This window comes from Desmodus rotundus, unplaced genomic scaffold (genome assembly GCF_022682495.2).
Source record: "Desmodus rotundus isolate HL8 unplaced genomic scaffold, HLdesRot8A.1 manual_scaffold_272, whole genome shotgun sequence".
NCBI classification, from domain to species: Eukaryota; Metazoa; Chordata; class Mammalia; order Chiroptera; family Phyllostomidae; genus Desmodus; species Desmodus rotundus.
Window position 1 is genome coordinate 24,371 of NW_026527338.1, and position 22,198 is coordinate 46,568.

At 60.7% G+C, this 22,198-nt stretch overlaps 1 protein-coding gene and 1 long non-coding RNA gene across 7 annotated transcripts in view; both read right to left on the reverse strand.

The window, feature by feature from the left end:
* The window catches only part of SLC38A10 (solute carrier family 38 member 10), a 28,906-nt gene extending 20,026 nt beyond the window's left edge, over positions 1 to 8,880 (reverse strand). For all 6 annotated transcript variants that reach the window (XM_045190236.2, XM_045190231.2, XM_045190235.2 and 3 more), the window contains exons 1-6: positions 8,475 to 8,880; positions 5,495 to 5,612; positions 3,530 to 3,575; positions 2,878 to 2,971; positions 2,566 to 2,709; positions 1,448 to 1,572 (exon numbers count right to left, since the gene is read on the reverse strand). In XM_045190236.2, coding sequence (XP_045046171.2) covers positions 1,448 to 1,572; positions 2,566 to 2,709; positions 2,878 to 2,971; positions 3,530 to 3,575; positions 5,495 to 5,612; positions 8,475 to 8,573 — 626 coding nt within the window. In that variant the 5' untranslated portion in view covers positions 8,574 to 8,880. The remainder of the gene's footprint in view (positions 1 to 1,447; positions 1,573 to 2,565; positions 2,710 to 2,877; positions 2,972 to 3,529; positions 3,576 to 5,494; positions 5,613 to 8,474) is intronic.
* A 2,986-nt stretch (positions 8,881 to 11,866) lies between these two features.
* LOC123479067 (uncharacterized) lies at positions 11,867 to 18,723 on the reverse strand. The gene is made up of 4 exons (XR_008426075.1): positions 18,562 to 18,723; positions 18,140 to 18,438; positions 13,641 to 13,795; positions 11,867 to 12,419 (listed from the first exon to the last, which is right to left on the reverse strand). It is a non-coding gene; the product is annotated as an uncharacterized lncRNA (long non-coding RNA).
* Positions 18,724 to 22,198: the final 3,475 nt, after the last annotated feature.

Here is a 22,198-nt window from a genome sequence, read left to right on the forward strand (position 1 = left end):
GCCCAGAGTCACACGGCAATGCAAAGCAGGGGCCTGGCCGTCCCCGTGACAAGGAGACCAGCCACGCAGGCAGGGCCTAGCGGGCGTCAGCAAGGGCTGGCAGGAGCCCCCATCCCTGCATCAGCTCCAGCGTGGCCACCGTGGGAGGGAAGAGCTGTCTCTGCCCCGGACGGGGAGGTCAGCAGGGTGGGCGGCCAAGCTGCATGTGGCCCTCCCCTACTGTGCGCGGGGGTATTGATATCTCTGCAGGCCCACAGCATGTGTGAGCAGCAGGACAAGCCTTCAGGAACCTATGATATGATGGACCTCAGAAGCAAACCCAACAGACGTGCACAGGGCATCATTAACAAAGCAAACTCCAGCCCCGGCTGGGTGGCTCAGTGGATTGAGCGCCAGCCTACGAACCAAAGGGTCGCCAGTTCGATTCCCAGTCAGGGCACATACCTGGGTTGCAGGCCAGGGCCCCAGTAGAGGGCGTGTGAGAGGCAACCACACATTGCTGTTTCCCTCCCTCTCTTTCTCCCTCCTTTCCCCTCTCTCTAAAAATAAATAAATAAGCCTTTTTAAAAAAAATCTTTAAAAAAAGTACAAGCTCAACACAAAAGGGACACCTGGTAACCAGGTGCCCAGTGACAGAGTGCCACTTCCATCACCTACTGCGGAGGAAATGCTGGACCCGAGGGCGGCGCGTGTTCTGGTGGGAACCGTGCTGCCAGGGGAGAGCCGTGGCAGGAAGCGGCGCTGTGGGGGCTGCGCGTGGGTGTGAGCACGCAGGACGAGCACGTCTGATGCGGCGCCGGTTTGCCACGGCATCAGGGTGCCCCCAAGTGCCACGGGGGTGGGGAGCTGCTCTGCCAGCGCCAGCGCCCTGAGGGTCTTTTCCCGTCGGCACCAATCACACCTCTCTTCCGGGAGGGTGACTGGCTCTCGCCACTGGCGGTGAAGGCAACGCTGTTGGAGCCCTGGAAACAGGCTGGTCTGCGCCCACGGGGCTGCGCGCCAGGGGAAGGCGCAGACGCGCTCGCAGGGCCTCCAGCAGCATCCCGGAGGCAGCCTGCAGGCGGTGTTTGCGCAACTGCCTTTGAAATGTTCTCGCGCAGACAGCTCACTGCTGGCGAGTGCCTGGGGCTCCGCGATCAGATGGCTCGGGCTGCTTTGTGCTCCCCAGCCAGCTCTTCTCACGGGGGGTTTGGCAAACTGGGTGCTCTCACCAGTAGTGCCGGCAACGTGTTGGGAATAAAGCTGACTTCTCTACACAAAGGATGAATGAAAACATAGCTGCTCTCCTACAGGGGGCGGGGGTGAAGGTTACAGCTGAACGGGATGCGACTCCCGCGGCCTGCACTGGGCACCTGAAGGAAGTGGACGAGGCCCGTGGCCGAGGGTCGGACCCCCCCCCCCCCACAGAACACAGACGCCCTGGGCCCTGGGAGCGGGCAGTACTTACGACTGGCAGGCAAAGGACATGCCAAAGATGGGGATGCATCGGAAGACGCCCTCCCAGCGCACGTAGCTGACCCGCCGCAGCCACTGCCCACTGAAGAGGCCGTGCTTGAGCGAGGACAACACGACCTGTGTGAGGAGGAGGAGGCAGCGCTGGGGTGCCAGTCGGCCCTGCTCCCCGGCTCAGCCCACACACGCCCACGCAGCCAGCCTGGGGCCGCCAGCTGGAGGCCGGGCATGCGCGCCTTCCCATCCCCTGCCCACGGCTGGGCCACGAACCGGCCGAGTGCTGCCGAGAGGAACACCCGCTGCAGCGCCCGCCTAACGCTCGGGGCAGCAGCCTGGGCAGGTGCCACTTAGCCCGGGCAGTGGGCAGCGAGGCCCCACCGCCATGGCTACTCTGTTGCCTCAGGGACGGGATGGGCCCCCCAACTGGGCAGGTCGCCCCCAGCCCTGCGAGGACAGCCTCCTGGACGGCAGCAGGTGGGCAGCCGTCACAGGCCGGCGCTCTCGGCTGAGGGCTGCTGGGAACACACGCTGGTGCTTGGTCCTTGGAGGAAAACCAACTACAGAGCCTTCCAGGCTCCGCTCCCCAGGAACGCCCACCCTGGCCTTGCCCACGAGCGGGCAGGCCAGGGCCCAGGCCCCGGGAATCCAAGCAGCCTCTGAGCGCGCAGTGAGAACCAAGTGTTCTGAGGACCCACTGCTCACAGGACCCTCCGGTCACTTAGAAACGCTCCCATGGAAAACAACATCCTGGACTGCGAACCAAAGGGTCACCGGTTCGATTCCCAGTCAGGGCACATGCCTGGGTTGTGGGCCAGGTCCCCAGTAGGGGGCGCACGAGAGGCAACCACACATGGATGTTTCTCTCCCTCCTTTCCCCTCTAAAACAAATAAATAAAATATTTTTTTAAAAAAGGAAAACAGTATCCCCTGTGACCGACCCTGGTGCTATGACTCCACACACCCACCTAAAACTTATTCCTGAATGTGAGACGCGGCCTCACCCTCCCTTCCCAGGGGCCCCGCTGAGGGCTCACAGGGATGAGCCTCCCGCCACCTCCCAGGCTCCTGGTCCCCCTGCAGCACGGCCGGGGTAGCGGCGCGCAGTGCGCTCACCACAAGCAGGAAGGCGGCGTAGAAGAGCAGGGCCATGGCGCTGAAGGACTGGATGGAGGCCATCAGGTTGCGCTGCAGGCTCAGCGGCAGCACGATGCACAGCGCCACGGCCAACAGCAGGAGCGCGCGGCCCGGGCCCGTCACCTGCGGGGGCCAAGTGCGGTCCTGGGCCAGCGCCGCCCAGAGTCCCCTCCGTCCGCCCCCTCCCGGGCACCTAGGCCTGACCCCTCTGGTTCCAGCAGGTCTGAGGTGGTGACTTAAGGGGTGTCACACGGGCACACTGAGACTCCAGTCACAGGAGAGGGTCCCTACCTGAAACCCAAACAGCCGAGCAAAGAAGTTGGAGCCCAGGTCGCCGATGACAACGTAGAAGGCGATGCAGGTCCCAAGCATCAGCCCGATCATGCTGCAGAGAAGGGAGTGGGGGTTGTCAGGGCACTGGGCGGCGGTCTGTGGTCTCGCCCAAGCGCAGCACCCCCACTGAGGACCGGCGTGGGCAGGCTGCACTCGTGGTCCTAGAGGGACACCGACACCGACACCGAGCCCAGCTCCAGAGTCAGAACCCGGACCGTGCCAGCAGCTTTCGTCTCATAGGATTTCACTCCCAAGGGAGAAAAAGAGGACACTTCCAATTCAACGCCACCCCAAGGTAGCCGCTTTCGGAGGTGGGGCACCCCGGCTTCGGAAGCGGCCACAGGAGCTTACCGCAGGGGGTGGAGCCCCACTGTGCTCCGTTCCCGGGTTTTCCACATTTTCGTTTCCCTTTGGGAGACTCGAGTGGGGCTCTGACCTCGACACCAACCATTTTAAACGTGCAATAAACTGAGCGTCCAAATACTTCGCAAGCGCACGTCAGGAACACGCTGGAAGTCACAACCCAGCCCACGAGCTGCATCCTGCAATGGTTTCCTGCTGCTATAGCTGAGGGGGACAGAGGAGCCACCCGCAAAGGGGCGTCACCTACCTGGTCTCCACCAGCATCTTCCCGGCCTTTCCGTAGGCGTGGAATGCTAGTGCAAAACAGAGAGAGAACCGGTCCTCAGTCCCCCAGCACCGGGAGCGCACTGGTAAGGACGCGCCAGGGCAGGTCACGAAGGCAATGTGACAACAGCCCATTGGTCTGGCGCTTCCCAGGGGTCAGGGGACATCTTTTCATTTTGGTCCCACGCTTTTCTCAGATCTATGATCGACAAATGCAAACCATGTAAAACAAGAACAAAGCAAGGAAAGAGGCAGGTTGGTTTTTCACTCAAAAAATGTAACAGGAAGGAAGAAAAACCTCCCCATCCCTGCGCTGTAACTGTCTCCCCGCACCGCAGGCGGGAAGGAGGCCTGCCTGGCGGGCCGGGGCAGAGCTGAGAGGTGCCCAGGAGGGCCCGGCCACCCCGGCCCCACACGCCCAGTCTTCAAGGCTCGAGCCGAAGGGCGGGGCTGAGGGCTGTTCTGCTCCCTGCCTGCGACTTCAGGGGAAGAGCAGAGACCACATTCAAGTGCGTGCTCTGGGATGGGAGGGACAGGTGCTCTCGGGCCTGCCCCTTTCCAGGTAGCTGACGAGGGAGCCCGGTGGAGGCAGTGCACCTCCCACACCTCACCTGCCCTGCAGTGGAGCTCGGTGCCCGTGACCACGGGAATGCTTCCTTTCTGACCGAGGGCCACTTCCAGCAGAGGGGACGTTAGGAGCCGACTGGGCAGCGCCCCTCCCAGGACCTGCAGTGGCCCAGTACCCCTGCAGCCCCCACCACGGTCCAGAGGGACAAAGGCAGAGGCGTGACCAGAATGGGGTGCATGGAGCAGGACGGCCCCAGCTTCCGGCCCCTTGTCCGCCCTCACTGGGGCCAGGACCCCCTGGGGAGGCTTGGGAAGAGGAGGCACAGGCCACTGGTGTGGACGACCCCAAAAGATACTCGTCGTCACTTTCAAACCCCTTAGGAAGAGAGAGTCCCCAAAAGCAAGACAGCCTGATCTCTGGCTTGGCTCCCCCCGAAACAGGTGGCCTGAGCCAGGTGAAGGCAGCCCTCGGGGTCCCCAGTCTGACCCCTGGGCGGAGGCTCGCATCTCAGGTTCTCCTAACAAAGTCTGCTGGCATCAGGAAGCAGCCTGCACCCCACACAGGTCCCTGCACGGGATGCCAGTCAAGGTCAAGCTGAGAACTTCAGACACTAGGGGCTCCAGACGGCAGACAGCAGCCCAAGGCCCTACGGTCACCGGGAGGAGGCCCACCGTGCCTCTCAGAGGCGGCCATTGGGCACCATGCCCAGGACAAAGACAGGGCCTGGACACCCCAGCCTCTTCCTTTTCCAAAAGGAAGCGCAGCATCTACAACACACTCCGAATGCCCAGAAAAAGTTCCTGGACACACCTGTGGGCTGAGCAGAGGGAAGGGGCTCTCTGAAGTCAAAGGACCGACCTGGGAGGGGGCATTTCTTCACCCAGAAAGTCACAACTGGTTCCCAGAACAACAGCTTGAGGGGCGGGGGCTCCCAAGGTGCTGCCCGTGCAGAGAGGAGCCTGGCGCCCCCGCCCCCTCACTCTCCTTTATGAGGGCCCATCCCCCACACACCCACACCACAACCCTCATACCCCACTACAGACACCCCCACCCCTTTTCAGGTGTCAGTCCCTCAGCAACCACTAACCCCAAGTCTCAAATACAAAGCATTTGTATTAGCACCCCCAGCCTCCTGCCTGGCATGGCTCCGGAGGCTGGAGGGCTGTGGCCTGCCCTCCTGTTCCTCTGGGAGGGAACCACAGCACCAGACCAGGAGTGGCGGCAGGCTGAGCAGGGCTACAGACGGCGGGCAGATGACTGCAGGACCCGGGGACGCACACTGCTCACACCCAGGGCTCTGAGGGGCGGGCCGCACTCAATCCTGCGGGTGTGGGGCGGGGGGCCAGGCAACTGGCTGCCTGGCCCTCCTGGAACACTCACCCAGGCCCGCGTAGGTCCTCCGCTTGCTCAGGCTGGCGGCTTTCACGAGGAACATGCAGGACTGGTGCGTCATCCACGAGCAGAAAGCCAGGAGCAGGGCCCCCAGGCCGATGCCGCACTGGAGGGTCAAGAGACAAAGAGACGCCCACAACGTGAAACTGCGCTGCCGCCTGGTCCTGGCACACTGGCCACCGCGTCCACGGGCCAGGAAGGCCCTCCACTGCCCGCCTGTCCCTGGAGACACGAGGCCCCAGCTCCGTTCCACTCCTGTCCCTAGTACAAAAGGGACCAGCCCCTGGATGTGGGGGCCACAGGCGTTGTCCAGGGACATGGGATCTGTGCGTGTCCGGAAGGAGCACCAGGGACATCTCCTTCCTGCCCCCGACTCTGCGGCACCCCCAGGTCTCTGCACACCCTGCCCTGGGCCACCCCCCACCCCGCCCCAGCCACTTGGGTCAGCAGCTGGGAGTGGTAAACGTGTTCTGGAAGGAAGAGATTAAAAGTGACATTTACACCTTTCTTGTAAGTTGAACACACACTTAACCGTCTGACCTAGTAACCGCACTCCCAGGTATTTACCCAAGAGAAATGAAAGCCCGAGGTCCTGTAGAAAAACCTGTGTCCCAACGTGTACAGCAGGTGTCTCTGTGATCCAGAAACCGAGGAAACCACCCAAATGTCCAGCTGGGACCTGCTGGAGCTGCACGTGCACTTGAGCCCCACGACCCCGCTCTCTACGAGACACTGGCGCGGAGTTTGAGCCTGTGCGCGTGCGCAGAAGAGCCCCAAACAGGCAGCGCCCACGTGCCGGCCGAGGTAGGAAAGTAAACGAAGGTCAGCGTGCCCTGCGGCGGAACGCTAGCCGGACATTAACACTGAACGCGTCATACAGTTCTAGTCACATGGAATTCAAAAGCAGGTCTCCCTGCTCCCTGGTGCCGGGGGCGGGCAGTGGACCCTTGGGGGGGCAGTAGGGGGCGCTGGTCCTGTTCCCTAATTTGAGGGCTAGTGATATGCGCTTGTTCATTTTATGAAAATTTATGAACACTGCATCTAAAATATGTGCACTTTTCTGTACGCACAGTTCACGACACTAAAATATTAATTCTTTTAAAGTTTCCCTTCATTATACTTATTTATTTATTTAATCCTCGCCTGAGGGTACATTTATTGACTTTAGAGAGAGGGAGGAAGGGGAAAGAGAGACATTGATGTCAGAGAGAAACAGCGACTGGCTGCCTCCCGTGTGCGCCGGGACCAGGGGTCGAACCTGCAGCCTTTTGATGCGCAGGGTGACGCTCCTACCCACTGGGCCACATCCGCCAGGGCAAAATGTTAACTTTTTGAAAAGTACCAAAATCACTAAAACCAACCAAACCACCAAACCAAAACACTAAACTTCTTAAAACTGACATGGCTGCCACACACTAAGATGACCCCCGCAAGCTGCTCGCCTGCCTCCCACTGCCTCCAGCCAGGTGGCCACCACCACCCCTGGGCTGGAGGGAGGCCTCCCCCGCCCTGAGCTGCGCGCTCTTGAGCAAGTGGGCCTGGCTGTGTGTGCGTGTGCGCTCTGGCAGCGCCCACGGCAGACACTGAAGTCTGCGGGCAGCCACCCTGGCACCTCCCAGACAGGCATCCAGGCTGCGGGACCTGGAAGGCAGACCTGCCCACTACACGGCCCAGAAGGCAGTTCGGCGCCAGGCACGTCGCAATGCCCGCTGGGGCCTGTAGTCCTTCCAGAAACACCCAGCCAGACGTTGCCCCAGGGTGCCTGGCCTCCCGCCACTGCCCGCGAGCCGCCCTCCTCCTGCCAACACGCCCACCAGCCACGTCAGATGAGGTCTCGTCACACAGACAGGCTGGAAAGCTGGAGGCGGGGACCGAAAATCCCCAGATTAAAAGCATTTCTTTTGCTAGTTTTCGAAAAGATTTTATTTATTTGTGTATTTATTTTTACAGAAAAGGAGGGAGAAAGAGAGAGAAACATCAGTGTGTGGTTGTCTCACATGCATCCCCTACTGGGGACCTGGCCCGCAACCCAGGCTTGTTCCCTGACTGGGAATTGAACCGCGACCCTATGGTTTGCAGGCTGGTGCTCAGTCCACTGAGCCACACCAGCCAGGGCTCTTCTATTTTTACTCAAAAGACACTAGGTATGAAAAATACAAAGCCTCTGTTAACCTAAAATTAAACTCCTGGGACCCATTTTCAGTTTCAAAATATCCACCTTATTTTCATTTTTCTACCTATTTGACTTTGTCCTGTAAGACTGGTCTCCGCGGACTTGACAGCCGCCCTTCCTGGGCGGGGGGAGGGGCCAGTCCTCAGCCGCCCTGACCCTCAGGCTCGCTCCCGTGCGCAGGGGGGACAGCGATCCCGCCCTGGGCACACAGGAAGCTGAGAAGGGGATTTTTAGGAAAGAAGTTACCGAATTTAATGATTCCAAAGTACCAAGTGCCTGCTATTTGTGGATTAAGCAGAAATCAAAAGGATCCCCCCCACCCGCCCCCGGTCAGAAACGGTGACTTTCTCTCCTGCGGTATTCACGACGGCATGATACTAACGTCTTAAAGTTTCGGATTTTTTGAAATTTCTCATTTGCATATCGCGAACCTCACAGATCTAAAGTGTACAACCCGGCGACCTTTGCAACCAACTTGGAACCAGCGCCCCTGGCTCCCCGCCCGGGGACCCGACGCGCCCGCTTCTGCCTGCACGTGTAGCAGGCTCGGAGTTTTAAGAACACAGCGGTCACCCCGCGGGTCCCTCTCCGGTTCCCGGGGGTCACCGTGCACTCCGTCTGAAGTTACTAAACGAGCGGACTGACTGCCGGCGCGGATACCCTGCGCTGCTCACGGAGCGAACTCTCAGATTCAGCCCGCAGACGCCCAGGCGCGGCCGCCAAGCGCCCCCGCCCCGCCCTCGGCCCTGGCGGCCCGAGGAGCCGCGGGAGGGGACCACGGCCCGCTGGACTCACCTGTTTGAAGCAGAAGGGCATGGTGAGGACACTAACGCCTACTATGCTGTTCACTATGTTCATGATCAGCCCCCAGTTGGAGGCGGCGGCCGCCGTCATAGCACGGGGTCTGGGCCTGGGGGCCCGGGTGCGAGGCTCCGGGACCAGGGCTGGGCGCAAGGCCCTGACAGGGACGGGCGGCTGCCTGGAGGAGGCGGCCTCGCGCGAAGGGGGCGGGGGCCGTCAACCTACACACCCCGCCAGGTCGCGCAGCCGCTTCATGGCCGCGTCTACCGCTCACTCTCTGTCGCGGACCGCCTCCGTGTCCCCGCGCCCAGACCCGGAAGAGCCGCCAGGTGCCAACCAGGCACACCTCCGCCCGGCTTCCCGGCCGGCCGTCGCGCACACTTCCGCCTTCCGCGGGCTCCTCCGCCCGGAAGTGACGGCACGCAGGCGGGGGCGTGGGAGCAGGAATAGGTGGGGCGTACTAGGAAACCGCGGGGCTCTTCGGAGGCGGGGACCTTGAAGGGCGGGGCTAGGAGGGTCGCAAACCAATGAGCGACGGGTGCAGTCGTGTGGGCGGGGCCTTTGAAGCGTGCGACTGAGGCTGGGCCGGTCGGCCTGGGAGCTGTGCACCTGTGCAGAGCGCGGCGCTGGCCACCCAGCGAGCTGTGCTGCTGAACCCTACCCTGCAGGGGCTGGAGCTCTAGGGACTCGTCCGCAGAGCTCCCCTCCGGAACCGCAGTGGAGGGCAAGAGGGAGAGGGCCGCGCACGCTTCCAGAGAGAAGCGGGATTTCAAGAGCTTATCTTGGCAGTTAAAGCCTAGGACCGAAGTCGGAGGGTGTGTTTGGTACCCTGGGCGCTGGGGCGGGGCCTTAATGGTAAGGGCCGAACCCTCAATCTGTTCGAAGAAGTTAGCACCTACGTTTTACGAGTGAGACGCTGAGGCACAGAGAGGTTTGGTGATCTAGCTAAGGTCACAAAGCTCGTAAAAGGGGCATGGGGTTCAGCTCTCCGGGCCAGCGCCCTTTAGAACTGCACCCGGAGCAGTGGGAGGAGAGAATCCAAAATCCTAATGTTAAAGGTGTAGGAAATACTGTGAGAGAGATGGAGAGGCAGAGACCCATATGACCAGAGAAATCTAGGAGGGCCTCAAGAAGGTGATGGTTTCTAGTCTGGACCTTGAGAGTCAAATGAGACCAGAGAAGGAGCCTGGATTCCTGGACTACACCAGGGAGCAGAGCTGCCTTCCCAGCCCCTGACCACCTCCTCCAGACCACTCCATGAGGGGCAGACAAGCCATCATGTATAGGCCACTGTTACTTTGGACTCTTTTGTGAAGCCAAAGCTCTACCTTACCTAGTACAACAGTGCATTGGGGCAGAACATTTTGCATTTTAGACTTTATACTAATGGACCTACATGTACAAATTCTTTTTTTTCAATCCTCACCCGAGGATTTTAGAGAGAAGAAGGAAGAGAGAAAGAGAAACCTCTGTGTGAGAAAGAAACCAATTGGTTGCCTCCTGTGTGCACCCCGACTGGGGATTGAACCGGCAACTTAGGTATGTGCCCTGACCGGGAATCAAACCCACGACCTTTTGGTGTACCGGATGATGCTCCAACCAGCTGAGCCACCCAGCCAAGGCTAGGTATAAATTCTTCTGCAATTCCCTTTTTCCCCACAACTTTGTTTGCAAAACTCACTATGATGTTACAGGTACTCTGAGTCATTCATTCTGGCTGTCCTATGGAAACTGTTGTTTAAAAGAAACAGCATGTATGTGTCCATTCTCCTGCTGAGGGCACCTGAGTTGTTTCCAGTTACTTGCCACTATAAACAGTGATGCAGAAACATTGTGATACTTGTCTCCTCCCTATGCTAGAGTCTCTCTAGGGCAAACACCTAGAAGTGGGAGTGCAGGTCCAAGCCCCTGCATTCCTTTGATCTTACTGGATATTGCCAGGTTGCTCTTCCAAGTGGTTTTAAGAGTTCTTGCAGGTTTACATCAGAGGCTGGAAAACTTCTGTAAAGAGTCCAGTAGGGCACATTTTCTGCTTTGCAAGCCATATGGCCTGTGTCACAAGTATTCACTTCTGTCTTTGTAGCTCAAATAAGCATGTCTCTGTGCCAATAAAACTTTATTTACAAAAGCATCGGGTGTCCAAACCTGACCGGAGGGCCAAAGGTTGTGGACGCCTGCTCCACACTGACAGCAATGTTTGCTGCCATCGGTGTGGCCTTCCGGGGAGAAATGCCATCTCACTGTGGTTCTAATTTGTTCTCCCTGATGGCAAACAAGGTTAATCGTCTGCTCGTAGTTTTATTGTCCATTCCTGTTTTTTTGCTGAAATGCTTATTCGCTTTTGCCCATTTGTCTAATTAGTTGTTTGTCTGTTCTTATGAGCTCTGGAAAGTTTTTTCTATGTGCTCGATCACTAACTAACCCTGTGCTCCCTTTTTTGGGTTTGTCTGGTGTCTCCTTGTGGTACTAGCTTTTCATTCCATCCTAACAAATCTCTGCAGACTCAACAGCTAACCCAACACAAATCCATGATCTCACAGTTGGCAAAACGCAGTTCCTCCAGGCGGGGGGACCCGGGCCATGTTTTCTTGCTGGTTGTAAACGTAAGGCTGTTCCCAGCTTCTAGAGGCTCATGGCTCCCTTCCTACAACTTCAAAGCCAGCAGCAGGGGGTGGAGGACAGGGGCCATCAACTGCCCCTCACGTGTCCTCTCCCTGACCCAGCCAGGAAAGATTTTCCGATTTTAAGGATTCATGTGATTACACTGAGCCCATCTGGATAATCCACAATAATCTCCCCATCTCAAGGTCTGAACCTTAATCCCATCTGCAAAGTCCCTTTTGCCATGTAAGGTAACATGTCCCAGGTTCCAGGGACCAAGCAGAGGGTGCACATCACCGGGGGGGGGGGGGGGCACACATCACGGGAAGCCGTCATTCTGCCTCTCACACTCATCATGAGATTCAGGTGATGTGTCTCTAGCAGAAACACCCCAGAAATGATACCACCGACTCTTGTCAGGTGCAGCTGCAGTTTGTCCCATTACCATGACGCACCCCTTGTCACTTGATTAGACAGGCTTCTCCACAGTCACGTCACCTCTTTGTAACGACTGAGTGGTTTGTGGGGAAGTACGTTGAAATGAAATGTCCTTATCAAACTCGCAGCTTATTGGTTCATTTGTATCAGTGTGGACTCTTGGTTTCCTATTTTATACAAAGGGTTACAATCCATTACTATCTCTATTTATTCTTTTTTAAATGTTTTTTATTTAACCTTTATTATATATTTTTCCAGTCATCATTTAGTGCCCTTATTCCCCTCTCTGCCCTCACTGTTAATTCTGATGCTCAAACTGCCCCAGATGAGGGCCACGGCAGCCCCTTCAGTTGGCTCCTGTGTCCTTTAATGTGTCCTTGTCACTCTCTGAGCTCTTCTTTTCCTTCTTGATCCACCAGCTGTTCCCATCCTGGCTCATCTTGTACTTTTCCTGGAATCAGTGACTTCTCCAAGGAGCCCTGGCTCCTTCCAGTGGAAGGTGGTAGCAGAGATGGCGACCTGGGCCCCAGTGTGTGCACGGCAGCGGCGGGGCTGTGGCTACAGGGCCCCGCGCTGCACAGAGCTGGGAGACACATGTGCACACACACACTCACATCTTGGCTTCTCCCCATGTCTGTCCGCACGCACTGAAAGCCACGAGTCCACGGTGGGGGCAGAGCCTGGGCCCTGTGGCCACCCAGCCCCACCACCTGGACACAGGGTCGACCCTCAGGTTTGCGGGTGGAGAAAGGAGCCGTGACCTCCCCTGTGGTTGGCTGTGAGGTCGAATGTAAAAGTCCCAGTGAGGGCTGGACCCTGTGTCCCCGAGAGCGTCTTCTTGGGCAGTCTCCACTCTTTTGTCAGTGTCTCCAACTTCCAAACTTGAGGCCAGAGCGGACCCTTGAAATGAGTGTTGGAGACCCAGAGGTGTGGCCTTTCGTCACCCCAGCACGCGGGGGTTAGCTGTTCGCTCCAGTCCCGCGGCTGAATTGTGCAGAAACTCTAGGTCCCTGTCTGGATCCCCCTGAGGCTGCTCCAAATCCAGGCGCAGCCCAGACCTGTGGCCCCCTCCCGCCTGCCTGCACTCCCCTCCGCTGTTGATACCACGCCACAGCCTCAAAAAGGACCACAGGCCCGGCAGACAGGAATGGCTCCCCTTCAGTGTCAGCTGGGTGGGGCGCCACAGGCGCAGATACCGCCACGGAGCCCCTCCTGCGGCCAGGCCACTGAGGGCCACATGGAATGACGGCCTATGCAGGGAGCCTCGGGCCTGCACCCCCTTCCCATCCCACACTCGTCCCTGGCCTAGGTTTTCTAGGAGGGGGCAGCAGGGGGCGCCTGGCCTCGATGAGTTGCAAGAAGAGTTGGAGCCAGGTGCCAGGTCAGGGGGGTTTCCTCACTCTTCTTGTCCTCGGCCCCTTTGGGGAGGGAGGGGCAAGGGCCTGGGGTGAGGGAGGCCTGGGCTGGCCCAGCTATGGCAGGGAGGAGGATGGTGTTCCCTCTTCCTCTGTCAGGGACCCCAGTTTGGAGGTGCCCAGGGAGCCCACCCAGAAGCAGGGGTGCCGTGCAAGGCCTGGGTATGGGGCTGGGCAGGCCGCCCACAGGCCCTGCAGAGCGGAGCCTGCCTGCAAGAGTCCACCCTCCAGCCCCAAAGCAGCTGCTCCCAGACTCGGGCTGTTGGTGACTCCTGATGGCTCAGATTTGGGAGGAGAACTGGGGACCAAGCTCCCGGGACAGGAGGGCAGGAGGGCCACTTGTGGGCACCTGGGGTGTAGGGGTCTTGAAACTTGTCCCCCTGCCTCCAGTGACCTCTGGCCGGAGTCAGGGCAGCCGTGAGACCCTTGGCTGGGAAAACCACAGGCCGACCATCTGGCCCTATGGTCTTCCCCACCCACGCCCCAGGTCCCTGCTTCCGGGCCGTCTTACCCACCAAACAGTGAGCTCTATTTGCTGAAGAAGGAATGGGCCTTGCATGCTGAGGACAGAGGCACCCCAGCCCCAGGCCACCCCCACGGAGGAGCAAACTCTGGTGTCTCCCAACAGCGGCCCCTAAGGCTTTCCCTCCCCACTTTCCAGATGGGGCGCCTGAGGCTCAGAGAGCGGAAGCAGTTTGCCACGTACCTCCTCAGTGGCCTCGGCACGGTGACTGCGAAGCCCCCTGCATCACGGAGCCGCTCGCCCCTGTCCCCTGAGCTGAGTAGAGGAGACAGCGACTTCCGGCCGACAGGTCCAGCACAGTGCCTGGGGACTGGCCCCTGGGGACACTTCGGGACGCTCTGGGGGAGGAGGACACAATGAACACTACTGCACCACTCTCAACCCCACCCCAGGCCGACCCAGTCCCCTCTGGGACGTCCCCTTTCCCCGGTCTGAGTGTGGAACCGTCAGCCAGGACCCCAGACCCATCAGAGAGGGGCTGGGATGAGCTGGAGGGACAGTGTGACCTTTTGGATGTCCCCGGGCTCAGACAAAAGCTGCAGATTACCATCCTGGCCTCCAGGAGGAAACGGCCCCTGAAGGTCATTATCTCCTCTTGCAATTAGAGGGGCAACTAAGAATTCAGCAAGATGAAAAACCTGCTTTCATCTACAGATTTCCCCCTTTTCTAAAGACTCCAGACAGGAGGGAGAGCTGCCCGCGCAGAGTCGGCAAGCCAGCACCCAGGGCGCCAGGCGCAGGCCTGGGCTCCTTCCCCACAGCCTCTGTGCGGTGCAGCGAGTCCCCAGGGAAGGACCCGGGGATACACACAGGTGGGATCAGGGCACAGGAGCAGCTCAGGCCTTTTCTGAGCAGGCTCTCCCTCTGGTTTCACCCTCCTGATGCACCAGGCGGGTCAAGAGCTGGCACCGACCCTTAGCCATCAGGCCACATGGCCTCTCAGTGTCCTCTGGGCTTCAGCCCCCCCCTAAGCCAGGCTGCCAGGCCCAGGAGAGCCAGGCGGTCCCAGGGCCACCTCTGCCCAGCTCAGCCTGCCAGCTGGGGTAAAGCCCACCAAGAGCCCTGCAGCGACAGCCCACCGAGCACCCATCCTGCACCCCCAACCGACTGTTGCAGGGCAGGCCCACAGGGGACAAGGGTCACACTCCTGCTCCCCAGGCCTACCAGGGCTAAGTACCCCCAAAGCCTGGAGCTGGCCACTTCACCCACACAAGGAAGAGGCAGCAATGGGGGCCCAGCGGGCAAATGTGGCCGGCAGAGTGTTGTCTGGGGCCTTCCCCGGCCTTCCTCCCCAGCATCTGCAGGCCGCCAGGACAGGCTCCCTCACAGGGCAGCAGCCCAGCTGTGCAGGGGGCACTTGTCTCCCCTAAGGGGTATGCCCCAAACAGGGCCTATCCAGACACCACAAGCCCCATGGGCCCTGCCCCAGCTCCATGGGAAGCTGGGACCCACAGGGGTGGGGGCGACCCTGGGAAGTCAGGCAGTCCTTGGGAACATGCCGCCTCGCCCTCACTCTCGGAACGCCAGAGCCCCCCCAGGTGGCCCAGCATACCCCAGTGATACATTACTGACTTCTTTTGGCCAGGTTTGGATGCAGGGCTATGCAGGGGGGGGGGACGGGGGATACAGCTGGCAGTCCTGGGGCACGACGGGGCTGGATCCAGGCTCCCCACACAGCAGCTGCAGCCCTCAGGCTCCCTGCACCCTGGCTGCCCTGCTCGGGCTGGGGTGGTGGTGGGGCAGGAGTGGTGGCCTGGGGCAGGTATGCAGGAATGTGACATGCCTGGGCTGGGGCAGAGCTTCTGAGAGCTTCCTCAGCTGTGCAGGGCCCAGGCAGATGGAGCCTGTGTAATTAGAGCCGCGACAGCCGATGCCGGTGACAGAGACAGGGAACGCAGGTGGAAATTAGGAGACAGGCTCTCCTTGGGGACTCAGGGCCCTCTGCTCCCTGGGAAAGGGCTGGCGCTGGGCCTGGGGGGAGGACAGCCGCAGGGGGCTGGGGAGCAGGGCCAGGACTCTCGGGGTGAGGAATGAGCTGGAGGACCCCTGCCAGGACCCCCACCTCCGTCTGCAGCTGCCGACAGTCTTCTCAAGGTGCAAGCCACCCCCCACCTCCAGCCCGAGGGCCTGTCTTCATCTGAGGCTAGGCCTCCTCAGCCCTCCCGTGGCTGTGGCAGTAAATTAAGTGAGGCCCACCTGAGGGCCTGGCACACAGCAGGAGCTTAATCCATGGGGCCCCTGCCTGTACCTGGCCAGTGCCCACCCCTTCCCCTGGAGGTGGCCCCTTCAGGCCCTGCCCTGCCTCTGCAGGGCACTCGATGGACCCTGGGGATGCGGGGGCAGTCACCTGTGCAGAGGTATCAGAGAGGTGAAGTAGGCCATGCATGGGAAGCAGCAGGTGTGCAGGGCGTGGCACCATCACCGCCAGCTGGCGTTCTTGTCTGTGGTTTGGGGGCCAGCATAGATGAAGTCTTCAGGTGACGTGGGAGGGTTCATGAAATCCCAGGCACCTACTGCACAGCCAGGCCCTCCAGGGGCTGATGACAAGGACCACCCAGACTTGGGGTCTCAGCCTAGGCTCCACCAGCTGTCCTCACCCTCCTGGTGTGCAGGGAAGGGGTTCCCACCCACTGCCTGTACCTGCCCTGGCTGTAGGCAAGGTGCCCACCTCGGTGAGGAGCCCGGGATGGGCCTGAGGACAGGCTGAGGTTCCAGAGACCGCCATGCCTGAGAGCGGGGCCACCAGGCAGGGAGGCCGGGCCACACCTGACTCCTGGCTTAGAGCCCCGCCCAACCTGCCACACACCCTGCAGGCCTGCCCGTGCCTGGGGGCCGCCAGCCGCAGGAGGACCCCAACTCTCCTCCCTGCCAGCAGGAGTGGGTGGCCACCGGCCACCCACAACAGGTACAGGGTTCAAAGTGAGCAGCAGTCACTGTACACCCTCCTCACGCCTCAGTCCACTCCCCAAACACGGGCTCTCACGTCCCGCTTCCTGTACGGCCTGGGAAGGAGGCCTGTTACTATAGCACTGGAGCTCCGGGCCCCCCAGTCTGTTCTCTAGTCTCCTAGAGCGGCCCCCTCCTGACACCTTGAAGAAACCAGACCTTTCCTGGCCTCTGCCCAGCAGGCCCTTCCTCCCTACCCCTCCCAGAGCTTCAGCGTTTCCTCCTCCTGGAAGCCTCCCTAGCTCTCTCCTTCCCCCACCTGGGTTGCATGCCCCGCTCACGTGTCCCCAGAGCCCCGTGGGTTCACGTGTTGTCCTCCCCTCACATTGGGACTCATGCACCATCTGTGCACCTGCTGCGACCTCAGCACCTAGCGCCTGGCCTAGAACATCATCAGTGCTCTACTCTGGGGGCTGGGGGGGGCGGATCAAGGATGGAGGAGTGGGTGGATGGACAGAAGGTGGGTGGGTGGACAAATAGGTGGGTGAGTGAACGAATGAACAAATAGGTGGATGGTGGATGGACGGATGGATGGAAAGATAATTGACGGATGCATGGACAGATGGGTGGGTGGGTATGCGGCTCCCCTCCAGTTGGAACCTCGAGTGCTAACCCAGTTACTTTCATTCGGAGCGGGCCTTGTATCAGCCAAAGCCTGTCTGGGGTGACAGGAAGCAGCACTGTTCTTGTGTTGCACAGGACAAGGCTGCAAGAATGCTGGGATCTCAGCAGGCGGCTGGGAGGTGGGGCTTGGGGAAGGAGGACTCCAGGGAGGTGAGAAGCAGGAAGAGCGTGGTCCACCTTTCCGCAGGCACAGCCTGGCCAGCACACCTGGTCAGCCACACCACAAGGACTCTGCCTGTCCTTTGTCCTGGTGACTGGGTCAGGAGTCAATACCCAGAGCCAGGGGGGCGTGCTGGCCAAGGTCTGGGACCGGCTGTGGGGGCCCCCTCTCACCCAAGCACCGCAATGCCAGTCTCGGAGGCAGAGCCCAGTGTGCATTAGTGGGGTCTGCTGGGAGGCAATCTGCCCGGTGACGGCTCTAGTGAGCCAGTTTGCAGCCCCCCACCAGGAGGGGACCCCAGGGGGTCAGGGCCCGGGCCCAGCCGCCTAGAGAGGCCCACGCAGCCCTGGGTTGAGGGCCTTGATGCACTGGTTTGCTTGCCCACCAACCAGGTGACCAGCGAGTCCAGCCCCTGGGGCAAGAGATGGGCTGCGGATGGTGTCCAGCCTGTTGGTGAGCAGTGTCCCCTCAATTAGTGCCCCAAGAACAGGACAAAACCACACAGAGCCTGTGGGGGATGCAGAGGAAGACCCCATGGTCCCATACTCCCAGAATTCTCCTTGGATGGGGCGCAGCGCCTGGCAGAGGTGGGGGCTGTGTGACCTTGAGCCATGCTCACGTGCGATGTCCACTAAGGGCTCTCTGAGCGTGCCGCGGCCCACATTGCGGCAGATCGAGAGCGGCCGATTGTACACACACAGTTTTGTTATTTCAGGAGGCAATGAAGGCGCCAAATGCCCCTCCTCCAGAGACGGAGAGAGAGGCCCCCATGGTCCAGTCCCCAGGTGTGCTCTGGGAGGGCACACCAGGGAAGAACTCAAAACAGAAGCCGACCTTACACATAAAGAAACAATTGTTGCATCAGGCCCACCTGCTGCTAAGGGACAGAGCCCTCCCCGCAGATGCCTCCCCATCATCCTTCTCCCCACAGTCCCCGGAGGCCACTCCTCACCTGCGCGGGTGGTGGGAGGATGTGGCCCCGGTGGCCACTGCACCAGGAAATTCAAACTGCCCCAGGCAAGTCACTCCTAAGGCGAGGCACCCACACAGCCTTCTTCCCTGTCCCAGAGGCCAGCTTGGTCCAGTGCCTGGAGCGGCCGAGAACAGGGATCCCCGGGGAGGAATGTCCTCCAGCCCGCCACACTCGGACGGGGGAGCACCGCAGAGGGCGGGCCAAGCGAGGCCTCATGAACAACGACCAGGTGAGGACATCAATCAGCCACCGGATCACATTTCCTGCTCTGAAAGGTCCTGTAAAACACGGGAGAAAATTGACCTGTCAGGGGGACAGATGGGCGCTGGTAGTGGCCTCCAGCCAAGGGCCAGGCTCCCCTCCACCCTTGGGGTCCCACCTGCACCGGGTGCCCCCCATACCTCCCTGCCTGCCAGGGGCTGGGCTCTCGTAGCCTGGGCAGCTCCAAGCGGAAGCCAGTCACGGGGAGGGGGGGAGGGTCCCCCAGGCCGCCCTGGGGGGCTGGCTCCTCACCCCTCCACACCCGGCAGGACAAGGCCCAGCTGCCCGGGGCCGTCAGGCTGTAAAACGGATGGAGACCAGAGATGGTGTCAGCAGACAGCTAGAGTGCCTTTTAAAAATGTAATCTCTTTTTATTTCCCTCCTCCCTCCACACCATAACCTCCTGCTCACCCCTCTCCCTTCCTGAAGCAAGGGCAGGCGGTGACCTTGGGGCTGGGCCCCGCTGGCAGGCGGCCGGGGCCTTCCAGGGCACCCTCCTCTCCATGGGTGCTCTGTGCGTGGGCCTGGGCAGGCCGAGAAGCAGGGCCCTGCCGGTCACAGTGACCCCACCACCCGAAAATCCCACAGCCCTGGGCTGAGGTAGGACCAGCCCTGGGCAGCCTGGACACCCCATCCTGTGGCAGCTGCCGGGGAGGAGAAGGGCTGTGGGCCGTGTGGCCTGCTCCTTAGGACAATGGGGGGATGGACACAGTGGACGACCTAGCCTCTGCTCATTTATTTGGACCTCTTGCTACCCCACCTCTAGCGACCGTTCACGGTTCCTGGGGGCTCCAGTGCTCACCCAGCCCACCTGTCCCCCTCTGGCCACTGGGCCGTGGCTACAGAGCCCCCACAGCCTGAGGCTCAGCAGCTCCCACAGCCGTTTGGGGGAGGGCAGGCCTCTGTTCTTTGAGGGGAAAAGGCAAGAGTCACAGAGGTTGGGGCCTGTCCGGGCGGGGCAGGATGGACGGAAGAAGGCTCCGCAGAACCGGCTCGTCTTCCGGTGAGAGGGCTGGAAACGCTGGGAACGGTCCTGTCCTCTGCAGTCAGGCACCCACGGGGGCAGGAGGGGACAGGAGCCCGTGGCGCCCCACCAGGTGCTGGGAGGCAGGGAGGCCTGGGAGGTGATGAAAGGCAGAGCATGGGACCTGGGAAGGCCGCCAGTGGGACAGGGTGCTGCTCGGGGCCCGGGAGTCCGGGTGGCCACACAGGTGGAGAACCGGGACTGGCGGCCCCAGGGACACTGTTGACAAGGGCATGGGCTTCTGGGCAGCCTCTCCCTCCATCCCTCCAGCAGCCTGACCACCATGGAGAACGGGCAGTGGGGGCAAGGTGGAAAGGGAGGACACCCACAGACAGAGAGACACACGAGGGAGAGACCGGAGACCAAGACCTGGCAGGGCAGAGGGCAAGGTCAGACAGCCGTGTGCATGGCGCAGGGCTGGGCAGCAGGCCCCGAAGGGACAGCCCAGCCGTGTGTGTGTGTCCGTGCACTGGCCCGTCACCACCTTCCCAGGCGAAGACACAGTGCTGCCCCCACCCCTAGCCAGGTTCCCCAGCCCTGTTCCCCAGCCCTGTCGGCCGGCAGAGACAGGAGCCGGCTAAGAGCACAGCCCCAGGGAAGCCGGTCCCCATAGCTGGGCCACAGAGTCTGTCCTGGACCAGCGAGGGGAGGGCGGTGCCACTGCAGCCCATCCTGGGGGCAGAGGCAGCTCCACCTCCTCCCTGCACCTCTCAGACGAGCTGCAGTAGAGAGGCTGAGAGCAGGGGGCGCCCTGGATTCAGGCCTCGCTCCAAGCACAGCCCTGGGGCCCGCCGGCTGCCTGGCACAGCTGGCCCTGGGGAGCCGCCCTTGGGCCTGCCCCTGACCGGCTGGCTGACACAGCAGATGGGTGTCGTGCCCTCCTCTCTCGTGGAACAATGGCTCTTTCAGCACACAGGCAAGAGGCCATTCACTGGCAAGGGCAGGCTGGCCCACAGGCTGACACTGAGCAGGCAGATAACCGATAAGGCTCCTGTCCCTGGGAGGCATGTCCCCTACTCCTCCAGAGCCCTCAGTGGGCACCTGGGGATGCAGGGGAGCTCTGGAGGGTTTGGAGGCGTGGGGGTCCCTGTGGTGGGGAGGGTTGGGGAGCCTGAGGGTCCTGATGTGGTTAGAAGGCCAGGCTGGGGAGCACTGGGTCAGGGCTGGGCCAGGGTGGGGTGGGGTGCTCTCACAGAATCCCAGAGCCGCCTTTACACCTGGCAGTCCACGCCCCACCCCCGTGCTCCCCCAGGCTGAGGCCTCTGGACCCGGGCCCTGCCCTGCTCCCCTCTGCCTGCGGGCCACAGCCCCCCACTGCCTTTTCAGAACCGCCCCCCATCGCTGCCTCCCAGCCATGTCTCCCTCTCCCAGGCTCTCCCAGGCCTTGCTGTGGCCCCAGCCCAAGCACCCACTCTCCCACCCTGGGGGTCTGTCCCACTGCTGCCAAAGCCTGCGACCTGGCCATGAATGGGGGAGGTGATGCATTTCTAAGCAGCTCCACCCTTCAGCTGTACGCACATACTTCTGGGCCCGGGAGCATCCAGAGGCCAGCGGGGCGGGCAGTGGGAGTTGGGGTGACTCTTGTCTCTCACAAGCGCATGCACAGCACACCAAGTGCGCATGCTCGGTCCCCACCCGCCCTCCCCGCATGGTCACCCCCACCCCCACTGCTCAGCCACCGCTGGCTGGTTTTATATCCTCTGGCTGGCGACCTGGCCCGGTGACCCTGGCCACTCTGCTCAGCGACGCCCTGTCTGACCGCGCCTCAGTGCCCCAGCCCTTCCTCCTCCTCGTCTCTGCCTGAAATCCTCGACATGCGACATTCGCTGTACTTCCCGGGAGGCCCAGGCACAGACTCATTATGTAGGGCAGGCCTTGGCTCCCCCGGGCGCTGACGAGGAAAAGCAGGTTAGAGCCCCAGCGCCCTGGGGCCTGCAGAGGCCTGCACAGGCAGGAAATGGGCGGGTGGCTGGGGCGCAGGTGCATGCGCAGGGCCGCAGTGGAACAAGCGCCCTGTGTCCTTCAGGGATCGGCCAGCACCAGGAGCATGGTGAGCGGGCATCCAAATATCCCCATTTGGCCCCCAGTTTTGGAGGCAGTGTTTTTTACTACAACTTCATTTTTCACTTCTCCAGAAAATTAAATTTTCTAACTCTAACGAGACAAAGAGAACATTCAGGAGCTTAGGTGCCCACCTGTGGATTGGCACAGGCAGGGCCGCCCGCGGGGGGCTGCAGAGCAGGGAGGCATCTGGGAATAAAAGTGCAGGGGGCAGGGCAGAGGGGACCTTGGGGCCAAGAAGGGCTTGCAGACCCCCAGCTGCTCCAGCTCCACAGAGGGTGCGCCCCTCTTCGGGTCCCCCTAGTCCGGGGCTCCCCAGTGGGGCCGGACAGGCCAGGGTTCTCTCTTCCCAAACACACTTCTCTCTCCCACAAAATAATTTAATGCAACTTAATGGCTTGAAGTTGATGTAAAAATTACAGGCGTGGGGGGTGGGGTGGGGTGTGGGCCGCGTAAGAAATCCTTTTGAAAATATAATTGAGTTAATGGAACCATAACTGTGTCTCATTTTGGGGGTAATTGGCCTGCTTTTTGTCACTCTGTCCATTTACATACTCCTGTTTTCTTTATGCTATTGATTTTTTCTTTATAAAGTGGGCCACTTTACTGCAATTTTAAAAGCCCCGGTGATGAATAAAAACCTCATCTTCCCACTCATTAAGACTCAGGAATTAGCCAGCGAGGGCCCCGCT